The sequence below is a fragment of the Podarcis erhardii genome (genome assembly GCF_964252035.2).
Source record: "Podarcis erhardii genome assembly, chromosome: 1".
Classification (NCBI taxonomy): Eukaryota; Metazoa; Chordata; class Lepidosauria; order Squamata; family Lacertidae; genus Podarcis; species Podarcis erhardii.
In genome coordinates this window covers 114837769-114857468 of record NC_138497.1, presented here as the reverse complement: position 1 = coordinate 114857468, position 19700 = coordinate 114837769, and the positions used below count along the sequence as shown (strand labels likewise).

Genomic DNA, 19700 nt, shown 5'->3' with positions numbered 1-19700 from the left:
TTGCATGCTAAAATACAACTTTTGAGCCTTCTGGCCCAAAAATAGCAACTAGGAATTCTGTTTTGGCAACTGTAACCCTGTTTAAGGAGCCATTTGGTGCCTAGCTTATATATCTGAGTTTCTAACATTGACATGCTTCCAAGTAAACAAACGTAGCATTGCATTAAATCATCCAGTTGATTTCTGAAATTTGCACCTTGCCTTTCCCACCAAATGTTGCCCATCCTAGTTACATCCTTGGTGTTGGACTACAACTGTGCTACAGTTGTGCCAAAGCTACAACTGTGCCAAAAGATGGACAGTCTTAATGGGTTTGCTCTGCTTGTCTTTGGCTGCTGATGTAAAGAGACGGTGGGGGTGTTGGCTTATTTAAAGAAATCTTATCCCTGTAGGAGTCTTTAACAAACAAACAAATCTGTGAATTGTTCTACGGTTTGCATGGGTATCTTTGTTTTCCAAAGCCCAAGTTTTCTGTTTTACATCATCTGTGGTGCTCTTGTTCAAGCAGGTATCAGTGAAGTCAGGGCTTGCCAGAACCCGGTTTCAGCACCTCTCAGGTGGATGCCATTGCCATTATAAGAGGGTGTTCATGGGGAGTTCTGGCACCTCTTTTTCTAGAAAAATAATGCTGTGTGAAGTGAATGGGAGCCAGTGACTCCGTAATGCAGGTGTGAGCAACCTGTGGCCATTCAGATCATTCAGTCAGCATGGCCAATAGTCAGCAGTGATGAGAGGGCACCAGATTCCTCACTCCTTCCATAAGGAGGTTAGTTTGGGAATTACACTGCTGTTTTTCTGTGGGAAATCTGAGAAAATTGGGCCTCTTTTTCAAAAAAAATGAATAAATACATTTACAATGTACTTCCTTCTATTGATATCTGGGCTGGGCACACCCCCTTTTTTTGTTCTTGTTTCCTAAATATCTACTGCTGTTGTAGACCACCAACAGTTTGAAAAGTTATCTTTCCAGAAAATTGGGGAAAGGCTGGTGGTTTTACAAGGAACTTCTTTTCCGGGACGTTGTGCAAAAACGTCGCCCCTGAAATGTAAGCGAGCAGTATTTAGCCAGCAGGGAAAGACTAATTCTTTTAAAAATAAACAGCACACACACTCAAGTTCAGACAATAAGAATCAGCTTAAGCTTAGGGTAGAGGATTTCCTTGTTTGTGTGTGAGGCGCCCTCAGATCCCTGGGGCTGGCTTTCCCCCAGTCACTTTTGGTTGGCCACAAAAACAGGGCAATACCTACTTTGGGGTAAACATCACTCTGTAAGGAGAATATTCATTGCCACAAGGTGGGGGAGAAGAAAGCCCCTTTTGGTTTGATTGATAGGGAGTTTGCAAAATGCCTGAGAAGAGAGAACAGATTTGACGTCTTAACTGGAGTCTGGTAGATGAGTTACCTTTCTGGAAATGTGCTGCTTTGATGTATTGCTTGGATGACCCTCCTGAGTTTGATGCCTTCTTTCATTTAAAAACAGACGCACTGGGGCACACTCCTTTCTAGAGCTTTTTGAAACAGAAGGGCTTGAAGAGGCTGGTGGTTGTGGTGGGCTTTCCTTTTTGGAGCTGTTCAACAGCTAGAAATGTTCCTGTCTCCCTGCAGTGGAGATGTGGTGATGATGAAAGGAGGACTTGGTTACCTTTGCCTGCCTTGTAGCTGTTCAGCTGTTCACCATGCAAGTACCGCATTTTTCGCTCTATAAGACGCACTTTCCCCTCCTAAAAAGTAAGGGGAAATGTGTGTACGTCTTATGGAGCGAATGCAGGCTGCGCAGCTATCGCTGAAGCCAGAACAGCAAGAGGGATCACTGCACAGTGCTCCCTCTCGCTGTTCTAGCTTCTGGCTTAGCTGCACACAGCCTCTTCAGGGCCGTGGGGAGCCTTCATCCTGCTGCCCTGAAGAGGCTGCACAGCTATCCTCGAAGCCAGAAGAGCAAGAGGGATCAGTGCCCAGCGATCCCTCTTGCTCTTCAGGCTTCGGGGATAGTCACGCAAAGCCTCTTGAGCGCAGTGGGAGTGCTCCTGCCTCTTCGCTCAAGAGGCTTTGTGTAGCTTTCTTGTTTCTTGTTTTCCTCCTCTAAAAACTAGGTGTGTCTTACGGTCAGGTGCGTCTTATAGAGCGAAGAATATGGTAGTTTCACTCTTCCCCTGTGGCAGCTATAGCGTGCAAATGAAGATTGCAAATGGAATGAGATGGGTGTCCTCTCTCTCCCACATCTCCTCCACAAGGTTCATATTCACTCATTATTGTCTCCCCCACATAGTTCATATGCCACAAGTGAGCTGCTTTGGTATGCATTCCCTTGAGGGCTAGGATGTTTGCAAGGCTGTTTGGAAGATGGAACTTCAAGGAAAGCAAAGAGGCACTAAAATGGCTAGAATAAGTTGATAAGCTGGCTAGACAGGGATTTTCTTTTCGCACAACCTTGGCTGGTTTGCTTTTTTGTGTGAGAGCTATTTAGAACAGAGCAATATTTTGTACAGCTATTCTCATGAGTGAAAGACTTCAAGGTTTTTGGATTCTAATTTGTTTCCATGAAACCTAAATGGTGCATTGTGGCTGTCCCCATTTTATGGATGGGAAATTGTGACATTTACACACTGTGTATTGTCAAAGCTCTGCAGATATGGTAGCTGGAGAGACCTCTAGCATTCTGAAAAGCTAGTGAGAAACATCTCTGTCAACAGAAGCTCATGGTTTTGCTCTTACTGCCTGTGTCTGCTAGTTAGTGTATATTAGGGATGGGAAAACTTTAGGGTTATGGGATTTTTTTTTTATTTTTTTTTTTTTTACTGGAACCAGACCTCAGTGCAGAATAGTGACTGAGGACAAACACTGAGAATTAAAGGCAGGGTACCTCTTAGCAGAGTCCAGGATAAAGATCCATTCTGGGTTCCTCCCCCCCCTTTGTTTCAGCAACCTAATTCAGGATAGGGAGGGGTCTGCCTTTTTGCTGCTGCTATTGTTAGATGGGGGAATGCGGGTGGCTCTGTGGGTTAAACCACAGAGCCTAGGACTTGCCAATCAGAAGGTCGGCGGTTCGAATCCCCGCGACGGGGTGAGCTCATTGCTCAGTCCCTGCTCCTGCCAACCTAGTAGTTCGAAAACACGTCAAAGTGCAAGTAGATAAATAGGTACCACTCTGGTGGGAAGGTAAACGGCATTTCCGTGTGCTGCTCTGGCTCGCCAGAAGTGACTTAGTCATGCTGGCCACATGACCTGGAAGCTGTACACGAGCTCCCTCAGCCAATAAAGCGAGATGAGCTCTGCAACCCCCAAGTTGGTCACAACTGGACCTAACGGTCAGGGGTCCCTTTACCTTAATTGTTAGACAGTTGGGAGTCAGAAATCCATGACAACCTACTGAAAATCCTTTAGAAATCTACTAGGAGACCCTGGTCTGCCTTCTGCCCCTCCCCCAGTATAACACCTGTTGTGCCAGCACAACATCATCAAACAAGATCTCTGCATGTCAGATAAATATGGCATAGGAGATCTTGAGGATTGTAGTGTTGAAGATGTGCTGGCCCCTTATTGTAGTTTTCATTTTTAGCTGTGCTTCCATTTTGCAATCGCCTCCCCACCGCTGCCTGCCCAAGGCACTTGCTTAACCCAACTGCAAAGGAAGTCTTTTTCTCCGTTCTTTCTTTCCTGTGCCTGCCTGACGAATTCTTTTGAATGCATACAAGATATCTGCGGCCTCCGTCCAGAATCCAAGCTTCCTGTTTAGCATTATCGTACACTTCCAAACAGACTCAGCCAACTCAGGAGGTCTCGCTGCCGCAAAATAGTTTCTTTCCAACTGTCCCACTTTGCTCTTCAGTTGCATCCCAAAGGGCTTCATACGTTGTGTGGATCTGTTGCCCTATGTTCAAACACAAGCATCTCCCTTCCCCTCCCAGGCTATCGCTCTAATGGGCTAAATTGCCATGACGTCTTGTATGTAGAAAATGCAAGTGGCGGGGCTGCCTTGACGAAGCTGTTTCACTGGTAGCTGTTAATCGGCTATAGAGGTGAAGGGTTAGCTCTTGCAGCGCCAGCTTTGCTGTTCATTTACTGCTGATGTGTGTATCGTTGGCAACAGCCTTGAAAGGATCTGGGAGCACAGCGAGATGCTCAGAAGTGGCCTGAAGCAGAGGAGAAGAATTTTAAAAGGGCCATTAAAAGCCCGTGGTGTAAACAATAAGCACAGTTGTTTAAACCCAAGCTTTTGAAAGGCCATCACTTGAAAATGTTTAGCAGAGGAAAGTCTTCCTCCTTCCTCTGAACCTTCACCCTTTGATATACAAGTGTTCCAAGATTTATCAGAGGTGGTGGTGGGGTTTTGCAGAGAAAGAAGCTGGCCAGTACTCCAGCTGTGAAAGCCCCAAATGGTCAGAGGTTGGTGCTAATAACCTGACCCTGAAATTGTACCTGCCCCTTTAAAAGGATGAGGGTACAGCTGTTGCATTTTCTCACCTACCCTACTGTTTGTGGGTCTAAAGTAAAAAAATTGTGTGCTACAGCAGGGCTGTTTGAGCAGCAGAGTGTGAGATCCTGGGTGCCTACAGCTGGTTGCGTTGCTTTCGAGTTTTTAAAGAAATCCTGGCATAACCTTTTGGCAGGCAGCTTGAAGCTCTACAAACAGCATGTAATGATACTGTGAGATACTGTAAGTATTTCCTTGGCAGCCCATCCCACAAAGATCAGTAGGACTTTAAACTCGCGCTAAAGTGGTTTCAGATTGCAGCCTAAATTGGGCTGAGAGAAGATAAAAAGAGAGTGTCTGAAACAATCATAGATCGTACTCTGCTTTTAGCCAAGCAGAAATGTATGTATGTTTGTGGGAGAGGAGGCGGCTATTGTGCCCATACTATATGGCTATATGGATGAGAAATGTTTAAAGTGTAGAATGAATTTCAATTAAGTATAGTGCTGTAGGTCTGTCTCCTTTACTCACGCATTAATGCTAAAGATAATAAAGTAAGTTTTTTTTCCTTTTTCTTTTGACAGACTAATTAATCACGTTAATGTTCATGTACACTTACGGCAGCACGGACAATCTTATGCTCAGTCATTTGGGAATAAAGTCCCAACAGAGCTTACTTCCTGCATCGGAGCAGTCTGTTAAGTTGGCAGCTGTATCAATTTGATTAAACAGCCTTTTCACAAACTGGTGCCTGGTTAGGGGCTGGTTTCCTCAAAGCTTGCTTTGCAAGTTTGTGTGTGTGTGAGCGCACATTTTCGGGAAGAGGAGGGGACGGATGTGAAAGAAGTGTGGCTTTAAGGAAGGACATGAAGAAGCAACTTTTAAAAGACAGCCATGCATGTTTTAATCTCTTCTGTGGTTTCAGAACGCCATTGGGAGCCTCCCTGGATGAGCAGAGCAACACAGTTCTAAAGGGTAAGGATCTGAGGCCTTTTAAGTGCATTTCTGTTTTCCTGCTTGTTCGTTAGACAAAAAAATAATAATCCTAATTCAAATGAAGGTTTGAGCTGACGGTGTTAGAAGTTGTTGAGCGGGCTTCTGCAAGCCTGAAAGCAGAGGAGACAAATGGATCTGCAATTTTTTTAAACTGAAGGAACTCTTAAGCAATATTTCTCTTGTGATAAAGATAAGCTGTGCTGTGTGTGTGTGTGTGTGTGTGTGTGTGTGTGTGAGAGAGAGAGAGAGAGAGAGAGAGAGAGAGAAAGAAAGGCAGAGAATGAATATTGTTAAGTATTACACTGAGAAGTAGGTCAACCCCTTTCAGCGCAATCTCTGTTGGCTTGCTCCGACCGAACTTGCCACACCTGAAAAGTTACCACTTGCGCAAACCAGAATGCAAAAGTTCAAAGTACAACAAGACGCTGCAGGTAGCAACAGGGCAGCTCCGAAGCCCTTTCAGTAGTTGCAGCTCCTTTCTTTCAATGCGCAAGGGAGACAGGGAATGTTTGATCCAGGACGTTTCCTTGGCTTGAGACTCCTTGGTAAGAGACCTGCAGGCTCGCTTAAGATGCATTCTGTGTTATATGCGGTGCAGCTGTAACCAAAGGTGTGTAGTACTCATGGCTCTGAAATGGCCATTTTCTTTAGCTTGGGCATGGAGCTCTATGGAAGTTACCTTAATGCATCTTTTGTGTCTGTTGTAAGACCTGCTCTCTGTATTGAAAATAACAATATATCTTACCTTGAAGCAGACTGAGATACTGCAGAGCACAGGTCAGGTCTCCAGATTTGAGCTTGGAGAGCTCAAATTTGGCTTTCAAGAACAAGGATTTTATATGCATGGCTGTCATTTGGTGCTTTGGTTTTAAGTGGGCAATCCAGATAAGTGGAAGGGGAAACCACAACGCTAGATGTTGATCACGTCAAACTGACATCTTTTCAGGCATGCTGGTGAGAAACGGAGGAAGCTTTGAAGATGATTTATCCCTGGGAGCAGAAGGTAGGTGTGGTGTTAAAATGCATGCCTGTTCCCCACTCCCCAAATCAAAATCAAGCAGCTTGTTAAAAGCAAAACCGTGTGTAGTGCAGGATTTGCTAAACTACAGCACTCATATGTGAGCATTGAGATTGCTTTGAGTCGAAGTCCAAGGGCATCTCAAGTCGATAGGTTCTTCATCCCTGTCCTAGTCAAACTACAATGGGCTACATTGGTTGACAAATAGAGAGAAAGAGGATGATTGGAAAAGCATGGAAAGTCCTTTTCAAGGTCTGTCGGTATAGCTACAGATCAATCTCTGAACTCAAAAATCAGATATGTATGTTCATCTCATTGCTGACATTGGTTAAGTCTAGGGTTTGGGGTTGGTTGCTTGTGTGTGTTTTTTTTGCAGATTTTGTGTGTTCACCTGTGCAAATGATTACACAAAATTATGTTTGATTGGATGCTGTCACAGGAGGGTGATGGGAAGAAGAATAGCTCTACCATAGGCAGGGATGGCAGCTGCTTCCCACAGCTGACATTTTGTACCCAAGATCCAGTGGCTCTGCAGGTGTCATGTGTTAAGCGGACTAATGGAAGCTTTTGCTATTGTGGAGGTTGAGAGTTATGCAGAGCAGATCTGAACCATGCAGGAAGTGACAATTGAATTTAAGGCAACCTGTCATCCTCAATATACTGTGCCCAGGAATCTCCTAGGTTTATGGGCTCTCTTGTACCCCTGCTCACTTGTATCTTGCATATAAAGGGCTGCTGCTGCTATCTCATACATTGGTATTATACATTGAGCATAGTCTTAAATTGGTCTTGGAAAAGGCTCGTGTGCAACCGCCATGCTGCTAATTCTAACCTGATTTGTATAGTCTACTGCAGATGTTACACAAGATGTGTTCATAGCATATGTGGTGGGGAAAAAACTACAGCAGAATTTGTCACTGCCTATCAAGTGGCTATTGTTCTTTGGGTGACTGCATATGGTGCCAACAATTTATTTTTCCTGTCTTTCTCCTTTAGCTAATCAACTGCATCAAACCGGCGAGCAAATGGAAATCTGGTGAATATTCACACTTTTGGTTTGGGAGTCATGTCTGGCATGGGGATAAGCTACCAGGCAATCTATATAAAACATTAAAAAATTCTAATGGGTTGTTACTGAAGGAGGTCCTTTATTGTGGGAAATGTTTCTGGAATCTGAATTAAGTAAATATCAGAATTTAAAGCAAAATAAACTGAAATCCAGTGATCTTAATTCAAAAACCCTAGCAGTGGCCCAGATCCCTACAGGCACAGGGCTTTTGCTGCCAAATATAAAAACACAGAGTTTCTTTAAGGTCTGGTTTAAAGATGAGGTTTGTGCCATGATTACATTACTTACTGGAGGCATCCCGTTCGTCATGTGAAGCAGTCAAGTGAATTCAGTAGCTGGAAGGAGACATAAGTGCAGCATAGAATACTTCTATATTGAATATAAAGAAGGTTTTGATCACATAAAATACAGATGAGCATTTCCCCCCCTTCTTAACTTACACATCCAGACTCTTTCAGGAGTTTGTGAGGTTTTCCACAGGTCATTTTATGCTTATTGTCTCACCAGCTTACCCATAATATACTGAAGACAGTTAATTAGTTAATTAGTCATCTGGTGGTTTTTTTTTTGTTTTGTTTCAGTGGGTGATATTGTAGTGCAATGCACCCCCTTCATTTTTTCCCTTTTGTTCTGTATTTCAAAATACAATTTTGTTGTTGTTTTCGAAAAGAAGTTGAATTCAGCAATGTCCCGGAACAGTGTAAAAGCTTTAGGGGTGGTTTCGTCTTCTTCCAACAATGGAGACAGCAGAAACTCAGAGATGAGAATGAGGGTTGTTGTTGTTTTGTTTTGGAGTTCTGATCCTTGAGGTACGAATGTTGCAGCTGTCTGCTTTAAGTGAAGGGTGTGCATTCTTAAGAAAAGAGAAATGGTACACTATTGGATTTTTGGAGTGTTCTTGAAAGAGGAAGGAAGCTATGCTGTTCTTTCAATGCCTGATTCATTTGTGTTGTCAGTAACGGCATGTTGGCAAAGGATAAGAGGCTGCAGTTTCATCAGAAGGGGAGAAGTATGAATTCCACTGGCTCGGGGAAAAGCAGTGCAACCGTTTCAAGGTAAGCAGTATTGATAACCTGGGGACTGGGGGTAGGTACAGACCTGACATTAGGTTGGGCCCACTGTCTATAAAATGCTGGCTATAGTCAACCCGGCCTCTTGCACTTCTCAGTGCTGGAACCTGGGTGGCTTCCCATTTTTAATTCCCCATAATGCATCTGGGCTCCCGAGATAATGTCTCTGCAGAGCTGGGCTCTGGCACTGTCAATCTTTTAATAGCTCAATGGAATTTCTTCTTTCCCCCCTATTCTGCCAATAAAAATCACCAAGCTATGTTATTTGTTGATGGCCTGAGTGCCTGCTTTCTGCTTTTTTGAGGTATATTCACAAACTAGCACCTCCCTGGAGTTTTATAAGCTGTGGGACATGCTAAATGTGATAAGGGAAGCCATATTTATTGTTCATGTATCTGCTCTTTTCAAATAGACCTGATTTTTTACATCCATAGATGATGAAAGTTGAACCTCTCATTGACTCCCCATTTTACATCTTACTCTCACTTTCCCCCTCTCTGAGTCAGAGGTGGGGTGGGGGCAAAGTACCTGGGGACAGGAAGCTGGATTAGGCCCCTTCACTTGCACACCCATTTACAGGATGAAATAGCTCCCAATTTGTACCTGAATGAGATGCTACACATGAGCCTGGCTATACTTCTGTGTTTCCATAGGATTTTTTCTAAGGACCAATGAGAAAGATGTGCATTGTTTTGAACAGCATAACACACACTAGAACTACTACATAACCAGTTACAAGATCTATTGTAGTGGAGACTAGATAATGCTATGTACCTTGGCTACTTCTGCTGTCCAAAGCATAAACCAGTTAAGTTGAATTATCTGGAGTTGAAACTGTAGTCACATAACCCTCACCCCTGGGCATTGGTTCCATTGCTCTGATGTTCTTTTGAGTAGATGTGCCCAAGATTGCATTGTAAACTTGCTTTTGAGGTGGTAGATAGCACTTGTCTCAGAAGCATGTTCAAAACCCCCAAGACTCTGAAATGGTATACTGGGGACTGAAGCATTAAATTCACATACCGAGCCTAGACACATTTCCTTGAAAGCAAGTTTTGCTTTGATCTTGAAGTTCCTCTCAAGTCAGCAAGCCGGAGATGGCTATCGAATGCCACCTCCAGTTCAATGAAGACTTCAGAAAACACGGGCGGGCAGTGCAGATGAGCATGCTAGTTCTGTCTCTTCCCCCAGGCACTCTTCCCATCCAACTTCCAACTTGTGGAAGGCTAAGGTCTGGAGTGAGTAGCCTCCTGCATTTGTGAAGGCTCCCTGTGCACTTTAGAACCCAGGAAAACCGGGGCTCCAAAATGTGTAGGCGGCCTCCACAAGTGCAGAAGGGTGATGGCAACTTCTTATTTTTTGCGCTCACCTGAAGAGGGTTGTGGTCTCAGACAGGTCCAGTTCCTCATTCCTCCACACATGTTCTTGGAAGTAAACCTTGCAGACTCCCAGAAAATAATTTCATCTCCTTGAAATGCTTAGAACCATAGCCTACATCTGTTTTAATCAGAGGACTTCAGTTTAACCAGGATGTAGTTCTTGCTTGTATAGTGGTACCTCGGTTTAAGAACAGTCCAGTTTAAGAATGATTTGGTTTACAAACTCCACAAAACTGGAAATAGTGTCTTGGTTTGAGAACTTTACCTCGGTCTAAGAACGGAATCCAAACACTGGAAGGGCACCAGCGGCAGGAGGCCTCATTAGGGAAAGCACACCTCGGTTTAAGAATGGTTTTGGTTTAAGAACAGACTTCCGGAACGGATTAAGTTCGTAAACCGAGGTACCACTGTACTTGTCCGAAAGGAAGAAATCATATCTAAGAAAGAAAGAAAAAGGGTGGAAAGCAATCATGGGGTGTTTTTGTTTTTGTCTAGTGTATCTGAACTCCTCGAACTGTACGAGGAAGATCCTGAAGAGGTCCTCTACAATCTTGGATTTGGCCGTGATGAACCAGATATTGCTTCTAAGATTCCATCAAGATTTTTCAATTCGTCGTCCTTTGCCAGGGGGATAGATATCAAAGTGTTTCTAAATGCCCAGTTGCAGCGCATGGAAGTGGAAAATCCGAATTTTGCATTGACCAGTATGTATACTAAATTAAGAGCACGGTTTCAAAATTGCTGGCGTCATGTTGATGGCCTCAGGAGCGAGTGTTTGGGGCCCGATCTACAGTACACATTTAAAGCAGGATCACACCACTTTAAATCATAGGGGCTGTAGTTTGTTCAGGCTGCAGTGTTGATAGGAGCCTTCCCCCAAAAAACTTCTAGTGGTTTAGCAGTCGTTCTTTGTGAGGGAAATGGGAGGTCTAACAACTCTCAGCACCCTTAATGAACTACAGTTCCCATGATGATGATGATGATGATGATGATGATGTGTGTGTTTTTTTTGGGGGGGGGGGAAGCTGCAGCTATTTAAAGTGGTGTGGTACTACATTAAATGTATAGTGCAGATGGACTCTAAATGGACTTCCCTAACAAAATGCTGAATGATTTATATCTGGGAAACCAAATAACAACTGGAAGGCCATCAGTGGGTCCTCACCCCTATTCCATAGTGACACATAGTGCCTATTTGAAGGCAGTTGACCACAGATGACAGAGCAGAGGATCTACAGTGGCTTCCAGTATGTTTCTGAGTACAATTCAAAGTGTTGGTGTTGACCTTTAAAGCCCTAAACAGCCTCAGCCCTGTATACCTGAAGGAGCATCTCCACCCCCATGGTCCAACCTGGACACTGAGGTCCAGCACCGAGGGCTTTCTGGAGGTTCCCTCACTGTGAGATGTGAAGCTACAGGGAACCAGGCAGAGGGCCTTCTTGGTAGTGACACCCCCCCCCGTAGAACTCCCTCCTATCAGATGTCAAGGAAATAAACAACTATCTGACTCAGGGAAGATTTTAATGGTTGACATTTTATTGTGTTTTTAATACTTTGTTGGGAATCGCCCAGAGTGGCTGGGGCTACCCAGTAATATAGGTGGCACATAAATAATAAAATTATTATTACTATTATTATTGTGATGGTGATGGTGGGATTCAGAGGAAAGAACATGAAACCACTTTGAGAGGGGTGGATGTGAGTTAAGGGGGCAGGGACCTGGGTGGGCAAAGGTGGTGAAAAGGGCCAATGCTGACCTCTCTCTCCTCCTGAAAAATTTCACCAGAACTTTGCTAGATACAACCAAAATGTATAGTTTGTGTAACTTGAAAGGCACAAGTGATTTAAAGACTAGCCTATTGGCAGTAACATTTTGTGTGTGTGTGTGTTTTCCTTTTTCATGTAATAGTCAAGATGACATTTTGAAAATGAAATGCGGTAGTTTGGAGTACAAAGTAACAAACAACTGTTCTTAAAAATAAAATAAAATGATTGGCTTTTTAAAAAATTGAATTTTGGAAAAGCCCAAGGCTGTGGGTACTTTTTGACAGAGACATTTGAGGGTTAGCAATTCTTCGCCTGCTATGTGTTTGTTTTTACCTTTGCAAGTTCCAAGCAGCTTCATTATTGACTCTTACAATGCCTCCCATTGTTCTCTTTGTCATCTCTTTGTTTTTTTGTCCTTTTGCCAGGCCGCTTTCGTCAAATTGAAGTGCTCACGACGGTGGCCAATGCATTCTCTTCCTTGTACTCCCAAGTCTCTGGCACTCCGCTGCAGAAAATTGGGAGCATGAATTCGACCGCTTCCAGCAAAGAGGCACCCAGCCCTCCTCCTCTGACACGGAGCAACACGGCGAGCCGTTTCATCAAGACCTTGTCTAAACTCAATCTGTACGGGAGCCCGCAGGCAGGAGAAGGGGCTGGCAGCCCTACCACCTCACCAGTTGAGAAGGGGAAAGCCGAAAGTGGGGCTGAAGAAGCGGAGGCGAAAAATGATCCCAAAACGCCAAAACACTTCAAAGCTTCTCTGCTGGCTACGGTAAAAGAGGAGATGCCAAGCAACCAGTCCACTGCGGCTCAGGGTCTCAGTGCTTCAGGAATTTCTTCTGGCATGAATGCAAAGCAAGGAGATGGTACTGTGCCTCCTGAAAGCAAGGACTCGGTTGATCATTCAGATGAGAAAGCTGCTGCTACAACATCCAGTAGTATCGAGAGCGATGCGCTAGCACCAGCCAGTTCTGGGCTCGAAGTTAACGCCGAACAGCAAATAACTCCTGCTCCCGTGTTGGATAAACAGCGCTGTGCTTCAATAGCCAACCCATCCATTGCCAATCTCATGTTGCAGCAGAAGGACTCGTTTGAGATGGAAGAGGTAAGTGGAAAGGCATTTGTGCAAAGTCCTCCTTGGTCCCCTACGCTAGGGCTGAGCGATATATCAATATATCATCCAAAACCGGATTGAAGCCCATATCGTGATACTGGTTTCGTAATTTTTGACCTGGCAATGTGTCGTGAATCGTGGTGTGTGTGTGCTGTGCAAAAATCACAAGGTGAGGAAAACCGTAAAGCCAGCCAGTGTTTCTCTCGATTCCTGCAGCCCATGTTAACTCTGCCGACTCGGCTCTCCCCTGCCTCCTGCAGGGGGGCAGCGAATCACAAGAGCAGGTGCCGGCAAAAATCATGATGCGGGAAAAACCGTGAAGCCAGCCAATGCCTCCACGTAGCTCCATCCTTCTTTGAGATATCATGATATATCAGTATACTGCAATGTTTAGCTGGTGATACTTCACAATCTTGAAAACCAGATATCACCCAGCATTACCCAGTTTTGTATGCTCCTTTGATCTAGAGGTAGCATATAGCCATCATGACTACTAGGAAGCACCAGCGAACTTAAGTACAGCTGATGTGCTGAAATGATGACAAATTCTTGCTAAATAAACATCTGCATTCTGGTTAGAGGTATATAAGTCGACAGGAGTGGGAAATCCAGCTTTTCCCAGCAGGAATGAGGCAATTCCTTTTTAAAAAAATTATTTGTTTTTCTAAAAATGCTTATGAAACAATGAGTGTGAGCTGGGAGTGCCCAGCAGCCTTCTGGTCTGCCTCTTCCCAAGCATTGCTTTGGCATGTTTTCGTCAGGCATCGCATGGCAAGCTTACATTCCTGCAGGTTTTTCCGTGCTATCCTGGGGCTCCTTTAGGAAGTCTGTTGCTGTCAAGATAGCCAGTGTGGGAGTGAGTCAGGGCAATGTTTCCTCGGGAGCCCTGGCCTCTGCCCTCTCAGCCAATCACGATTCTCTCAAGTCTATGTCCCATATTGATATTGGCTAAGGAGGCGCAGAGGGGTGGATTGGGCGGCGGTTGCAAGTTTGCAGGGTACAAATGCTGGCGGGGCTTTGATCCTGGGGTCCAGGCAAGGGCGGGTGATGACAAATGATCTGGTCCTTCCCCCTCCAAAAATGCCACCAGGAAAAAATAGAAAGGTGGGAACACAAGAAGCTTAAGTGTACCCAACGGGAGCAAGTAGACCAAGGCAACGCCTCCGAAAAGCCAGACCGTAGCAGAAAGGCTTGTGAGATGAGCTTTTTCAATATGTATTTGATTCTGTAGGAAACTGCATTAAGCTGTTTTGCGTGTGTGCATGTGCATGTGTGGTGTTGTGGTGGTTTTTTTTAAAAAAATGTCATTGAAGTAAACCTGTCACTAACACAGTGTAAATTCTGATACTAGTGCTAGACAATGATATGTAGCATATTATATCCCTGGGAATTTTCAGTGCAGCTACAGTCAGAGAGGCTTTCTTCCAGGGTTGCAAATCTTGGATGTCCAGCTTTTTCAAGTGACTTTCCTTAGAAGATTCAGGAATGAGTTTGTTTTTGCGAAGAGGTTCTAACCTTCATTTTGTTTGCAAAGAGGGGCTTTAAAAAGAGGCACTGCTTTGTGGGGCTGCTGAAACTGCAAGGCTCTGGGAATGGGGGAGGACTTCTAATACTGAGGGTGAACTAAATTCACTCACCTGGGTCTTGCCTGTCCGCAGAGAGCTTTCTGCTCTCTACTTACTCTAGTTGCACCTTGCCTTTCCCGACTATTCTAGCATTTTGCCATTAGCCCCGGCGGCACTGATTTAAATCCACCACGGCTGCTTCTGATGCACACTGAGATTTATATAGAATTCTGTTGTTGTTTTTAATTAGATGGGGTGGCAGGACTCAGGGCCATACTGTGAACTTGGCTGTGATCACAGTGAAGTTGAAAAAGTGGCTGGATCTGGTTATTGGCTTGCAATGCAATGCATATTTCAAAAAGTGAAAATCCGGACACAAAAGTTTGTTGAGCCTTTTTGGGCAAAGTTGTTGAGGTTTTGTTTTTGTTTGCAAAATCTCCAAAAAATTTGAAAGTTTTCTGCTATTTTTAAGGAGATTTGCTGAAAAATCGACACTTCTGGAATGGGTTGCCATACGCCCGGGTTTTTACCGCTTTTCAAAAATTCCACCCGGACGTTATTTTTGATGGACATATCCCAAATATGTCTGGGAAATCCCAGGCTTATGGCAGCCCTATGCAACAGTGTGCCTTGGCAAAGAAGTGGTGGTCAATTATGAAGACGAGTAGAATTTTGAGACTCGTTTGTGCAGCAGCTTTCTCTTTCTGCATTCCTTGTCCGTCTGTCTAGATGTTCTAGTCCAGCCTGGTGTTTTCCAGATGATTTGAACTATAGCTCCGATCATCCCTGGCCATGCTTGCTGAAGATGACTGGAGCTATGATTCAGGCATTTTGGGGGGTGGGGGGGAGGCTGCTGGGTTGGGGGAGTCTGTTCTCATCCAGGCTGCCGTATAACCACAAGAGAGTTCCTGTTACGCTGTGAGATTACATGATTAAAGGCTGTTGCAAGCCCAAATCTCCCATTCCCAGAAGAGGTTTGTGTCTTGTTCCAAGGAAGCCTCTGTTAGGGGCAGCCAGTTCTGCTGCCTCTGTGCGCAGTTCCTCAGAATAACTGCTTGGAAGAACATGTTTCTTCTTTTCACCTTCAAGTTAGACATGGCAAATTGGGCCCAAATCCCTGTGTCAGGGCTGGTGCCAGCATGTGGAATGGTCAGAAAGCTTCCAGGCAGGATTCAGGGCCCTGGAAGAGACCCACCCACCTATATTTGAGTTGGGGTCTTCCTGCCATGTTCTGCCAGGGCACGGTGGAAAAGTCAAAATGGCAGGTGCCCATCACAGATTTCAGTGGCATTACTATTGTCTTCTGCCACCATGGCAAACCCACAAAATTGGTGAGGACCTGCACCAGAACTGTGAACCCACTGTGGATTCACTAAATGGCACTGCTGGGGGCACATCTGGAATTTGTCTTGTGTGCTGTGCTGGTGCAGTGATGTAAGATTCAAGGTTTCCTGCCCTTTAGCCTTCCAGGGGTGTGGGGTGGGGAGAGGGAATGGCATTATGACAAAATGCAAACAAAAACCCCCCATTTTGTTTCCTTGGACAAAGCTCAAACAGTTTTCTTTCAATAGCATTTAATCCATTCTTTTTAAGCTGTGATAACAGGGACACAATGCCTCAGCTTGATATTTTGAAAATACGCTGGTTTCCTAAGAGGAAGTCCTTTGATATTGAATGTTTCTATTTTAATAAACCAGTATTAAGTCAGAGTTTGTTGTGTGAGAAAAGAGAAAGCAAGCAGCTTTATCACCAAAGAACATCTTGGAATTGAGGAAATGTCTGAAAGTTGGTCAGTTGTGAAATGTGGAGACTGGCCACTTGAGAAGGGAGAGAACAAGTCTAGTTGCCTTCACCTAGATGGATTTTTACTTAAACAAGTTGGCATAAATATTTGCAGTTCTTAATACCAGCCTTAGTAATTTAAAGATCACACTTTGTTTTATAGGCAGCATCACTTTGGGGAACGTGACTGGAGACGACTGTGTGACACAGAGGTTATTGCAATGGGCACAGTTACTTCATTGCCCTGCTTACTTGAGGGAAGTAGTCAGGAGCAAGAAACGCCACTCTGAATGACCGCATATTACGTAAAATGATGGCTGGTGAATAAAATGATGTTGCAGCTTGAAGCACTGATTCAGATATGTTTAAATAACAAGTTTGTTAGTGACAACAAATTATACAGGCTATCCAAACCCATGTTGACCATAAGCTCAAATTTGGGGATTTGGAAGTTGTGGGGAATCCACCCACTTCTGGAAAAATCCAGAATATTCTGCCAGACAATAGTAATTGGTATTAAACCTTTTCATATGAAGATTAGCAAAGCTATGTTCCAGAATATGAAGGTTCTTCTCTCACTGACTAAACGTGTTACAATGTTCAGGGTTTGCTACCTTTAGATGAAATGTAACGGAAGAAAGTTTTGTATTCGTAGCTTGTCTACAGTTTGCATATAACCTCTGTAATTTAAGGAATGGCTATTTATAGTTTGCTGTGTCCTGGATTTCAGAGTTCTTTTTTAACAATGAAGAGATGTTTTTGTGTTTAGGTAGCGCTGTTGCTAAGCTGCAATCTTATATGTGCTTAAATGGGAGTAAGTGCGGCTGAATTCAGTAGTGCTTATTTCTTGAGCAGACACGGATAAGATTACACTCTTAAGGCGCCTTTGCAGGCCACGCAGATACGTAGTTTTCTTGCAAACGCTTGCATAGAGTAACCTTTGCCATCATAATGGGTCTAGACGAAACTAGACAATACAGTTTTTCTGGCAAGCGATGAGCAGATTTCGACTGAGAGGGTGTGATAGCCTTTTTTAAAAAAGTTTATTCTTGGTGGGGCCCCCTCTCTCCCAAGAGTCTGGGCTTCAGTAGTTCAGAGAAAATTGCTAGAATGAACAATGTATATGCAAACTTGGGGATAGCAGATGGTTTTGGCATGGATGCTAATTGTTTGGACAGGACTCTCAGTTAATTTTACATCATCTAATTGGCACCTGCTACTTCTAGTACAGCTTTTGGCAAAATGTTAACATGGGGTAAAGCTTCAGCCATTGTACATACATACACATACATACATACATGTCTTTCCACAGTTTAAACCATGCTCAAGGCTGCTTGCAACATGTAAATATATATACAACAAAAGTAGTTGTAAAAAAATAAATAAAACATTACAAATACGCAACCAAACCAAACAATTTCCACGTAAATCACAATAAGGTCCAAAATAAAAATGCAAAATACCTCCCCACAAACCCCCCCACCACCACAGCACCCCAGCCCAAGAGTCTGTTCAGCAGCCTCAGCTTTTGTAGTTGGAGTCAGTCCTTCCCAGGCCAAGTGGAAAAGGCCCACAAGGCAGGGAACAGGTCTTCCTGAGCGCACAGCCAAGATGGTCTCTGGTCTCTTCAGCAGCCTCAGCTTTTGGAGACAAGAACAGGAAATTTCATGTGGGTGGCAAAGAGAGGGAGAAACAGAGGGGAAAGGGAGGGTTAAAGAGAAAGAAAAGCCCAGCTACTTTTGACTGTGGCTCCACTGACTTATCAGTATGTGGCTCCTGACAAAGTAACACTGAGAGAGCATGGCCCTCGAAAAGTAAACATTTGCCTATCCTTGCTATAGTCTCCATTTTGCATTGCTCTGGATTGGGTGCTTTCAGTTTGACACTCTAGATGGAATGAAGCTGACACTCAGTGTGTCGTTCCTAGTCACACTCTTGAATACTGTATCCTATTCTTATATGAATTAAACAAGAATTGTGATGTATACCACATTGGTGATGATACGCATCTCCCAATCAGTTGAGCACATTAATAATCTTATCGCAATTGAGGCAATTGCCACTTTGTGTGGGGTGATTAGATTAGCTTGTGGGATGTCTTCCTCCCTTGTTTGGGTTGGGGAGGATGTGTTTGCTTAAAGGCATAATTATTCCCTCAGTTGCCACACCAAAAAGTTGGCAGCTGTGTTGTAGCTGGTTACAAGGCTTTCTCCAAAGAATGGCTAGCAATAACTCACTAGAACTAGGGGAATTTAAACAGAGGTGACTGCAGTTTCATTCTACCTTGGGGCAAAGCTAACTTCACCTGCAAAACCTGTTGAATGCTAATAAATAGTAGTCACATTCATCTTTTAGATTGATTGCAACTGGTGGTGTGGTTTCTTTTTTAATTAATTTTGAAATTTTAATTTGATTCTTACATCTGGGATGGTTTTATATATAATTTTATCGATGAGGTGGCTCTCTTGCTTTGTGCAACAAGAAAAGAGACATTTCCCCCCTTGAACAAAACCTTTCCTGTCTAGTTTTTCTTTGTTCCTGGGTGGTGGGAAGTTGCATGAGAACTGCTTATTTAGCGATTAATTTAGAGCAGCTTTCTTGCTGTTTAAACAAAGGAGCTGCTTTGTGCTACATCTCCCCATTCCTGCTAGCAGGCCAGCCTGCCTTGCAACATAGTCTCTGACACCAAATAGAACTTTATAGAGGGAAATGTGAGCTGTGAAACCTGTAGTGCTGCCTATTTAAATGTTTTGGGTTGAATCTACTGGCCAGATTAGTCATGATTTGACAGCTGACATTGGATCATGTTTTGAGGTGATGTCAGGCCTTGTCTGTGGCGTTAATTACTTTGGTAATAAACCTACCATGTGGTGTTATAGAATCATAAAATCATAGAGCTGCAAGGGAACCTCGGGATCATCTAGTCCAGTGTTTCCCAAACTTGGGTCTCCCACTGTTTTTGGACTACAACTCCCATCATCCCTAGCTAGCAGGACCAGCAGTCAGGGATCATGGGAATCAGTGTTAGAAACAGATATGAAAGCTGGAAGCTAAATGGCACCTTAAACCTAGGTTATGGGCGCAACAATGGAATGTCTAGGTGTGCTTTTTTATAACAAAAATAAAAAGCTGAAAATGAACAAATTGCAGCTAAAATATTATGTTTGTTTTTCACGGGGTCTTGTCCTTCCCATGCCCACCCCCTTAATATTCTTAAGAGGGTCTCTTCTCCAGTCTTCAGAGAGTAGCTGCTAGTGGGGAGGTAGAGAAAGGTCCTCCTTTCCTTCCACTCTGCAAATCTTAGGCACAGTACTGAGCCCAGAGCTCAGAAACTGCTCACACTAATGAAATTCCCTGTCACAAAATGCACCTAGAACAATGGAAGTTTCAAACACTCATGGGAACTGTAGTCCAAAAACCCGCGTTTGGGAAACACTGATCTAGTCCAACCCCCTGCAGTGCAGGAAAATGAAGTTGTCCCATAAGGGGATCAAACCTGCAGACTTGGCACTGTCAGCACTATGCTCTA

General features: G+C 43.9%; 1 protein-coding gene across 5 annotated transcripts in view; it reads left to right on the top strand.

Moving 5' to 3' along the window:
• Positions 1-19700, top strand: part of ITPRID2 (ITPR interacting domain containing 2) — a 70984-nt gene that overhangs the window by 19400 nt on the left and 31884 nt on the right. For 4 of the 5 annotated variants that reach the window (XM_081858488.1, XM_081858487.1, XM_081858489.1 and 1 more), the window contains 6 exons: positions 5337-5386; positions 6354-6410; positions 7422-7461; positions 8451-8549; positions 10439-10647; positions 12136-12815. In XM_081858488.1, the coding sequence (XP_081714614.1) occupies positions 5337-5386; positions 6354-6410; positions 7422-7461; positions 8451-8549; positions 10439-10647; positions 12136-12815 (1135 nt within the window). Of the gene's footprint in view, positions 1-5336; positions 5387-5848; positions 5953-6353; positions 6411-7421; positions 7462-8450; positions 8550-10438; positions 10648-12135; positions 12816-19700 lie in introns of those variants that run through there. The other variant, XM_081858490.1, reaches the window with a different exon arrangement.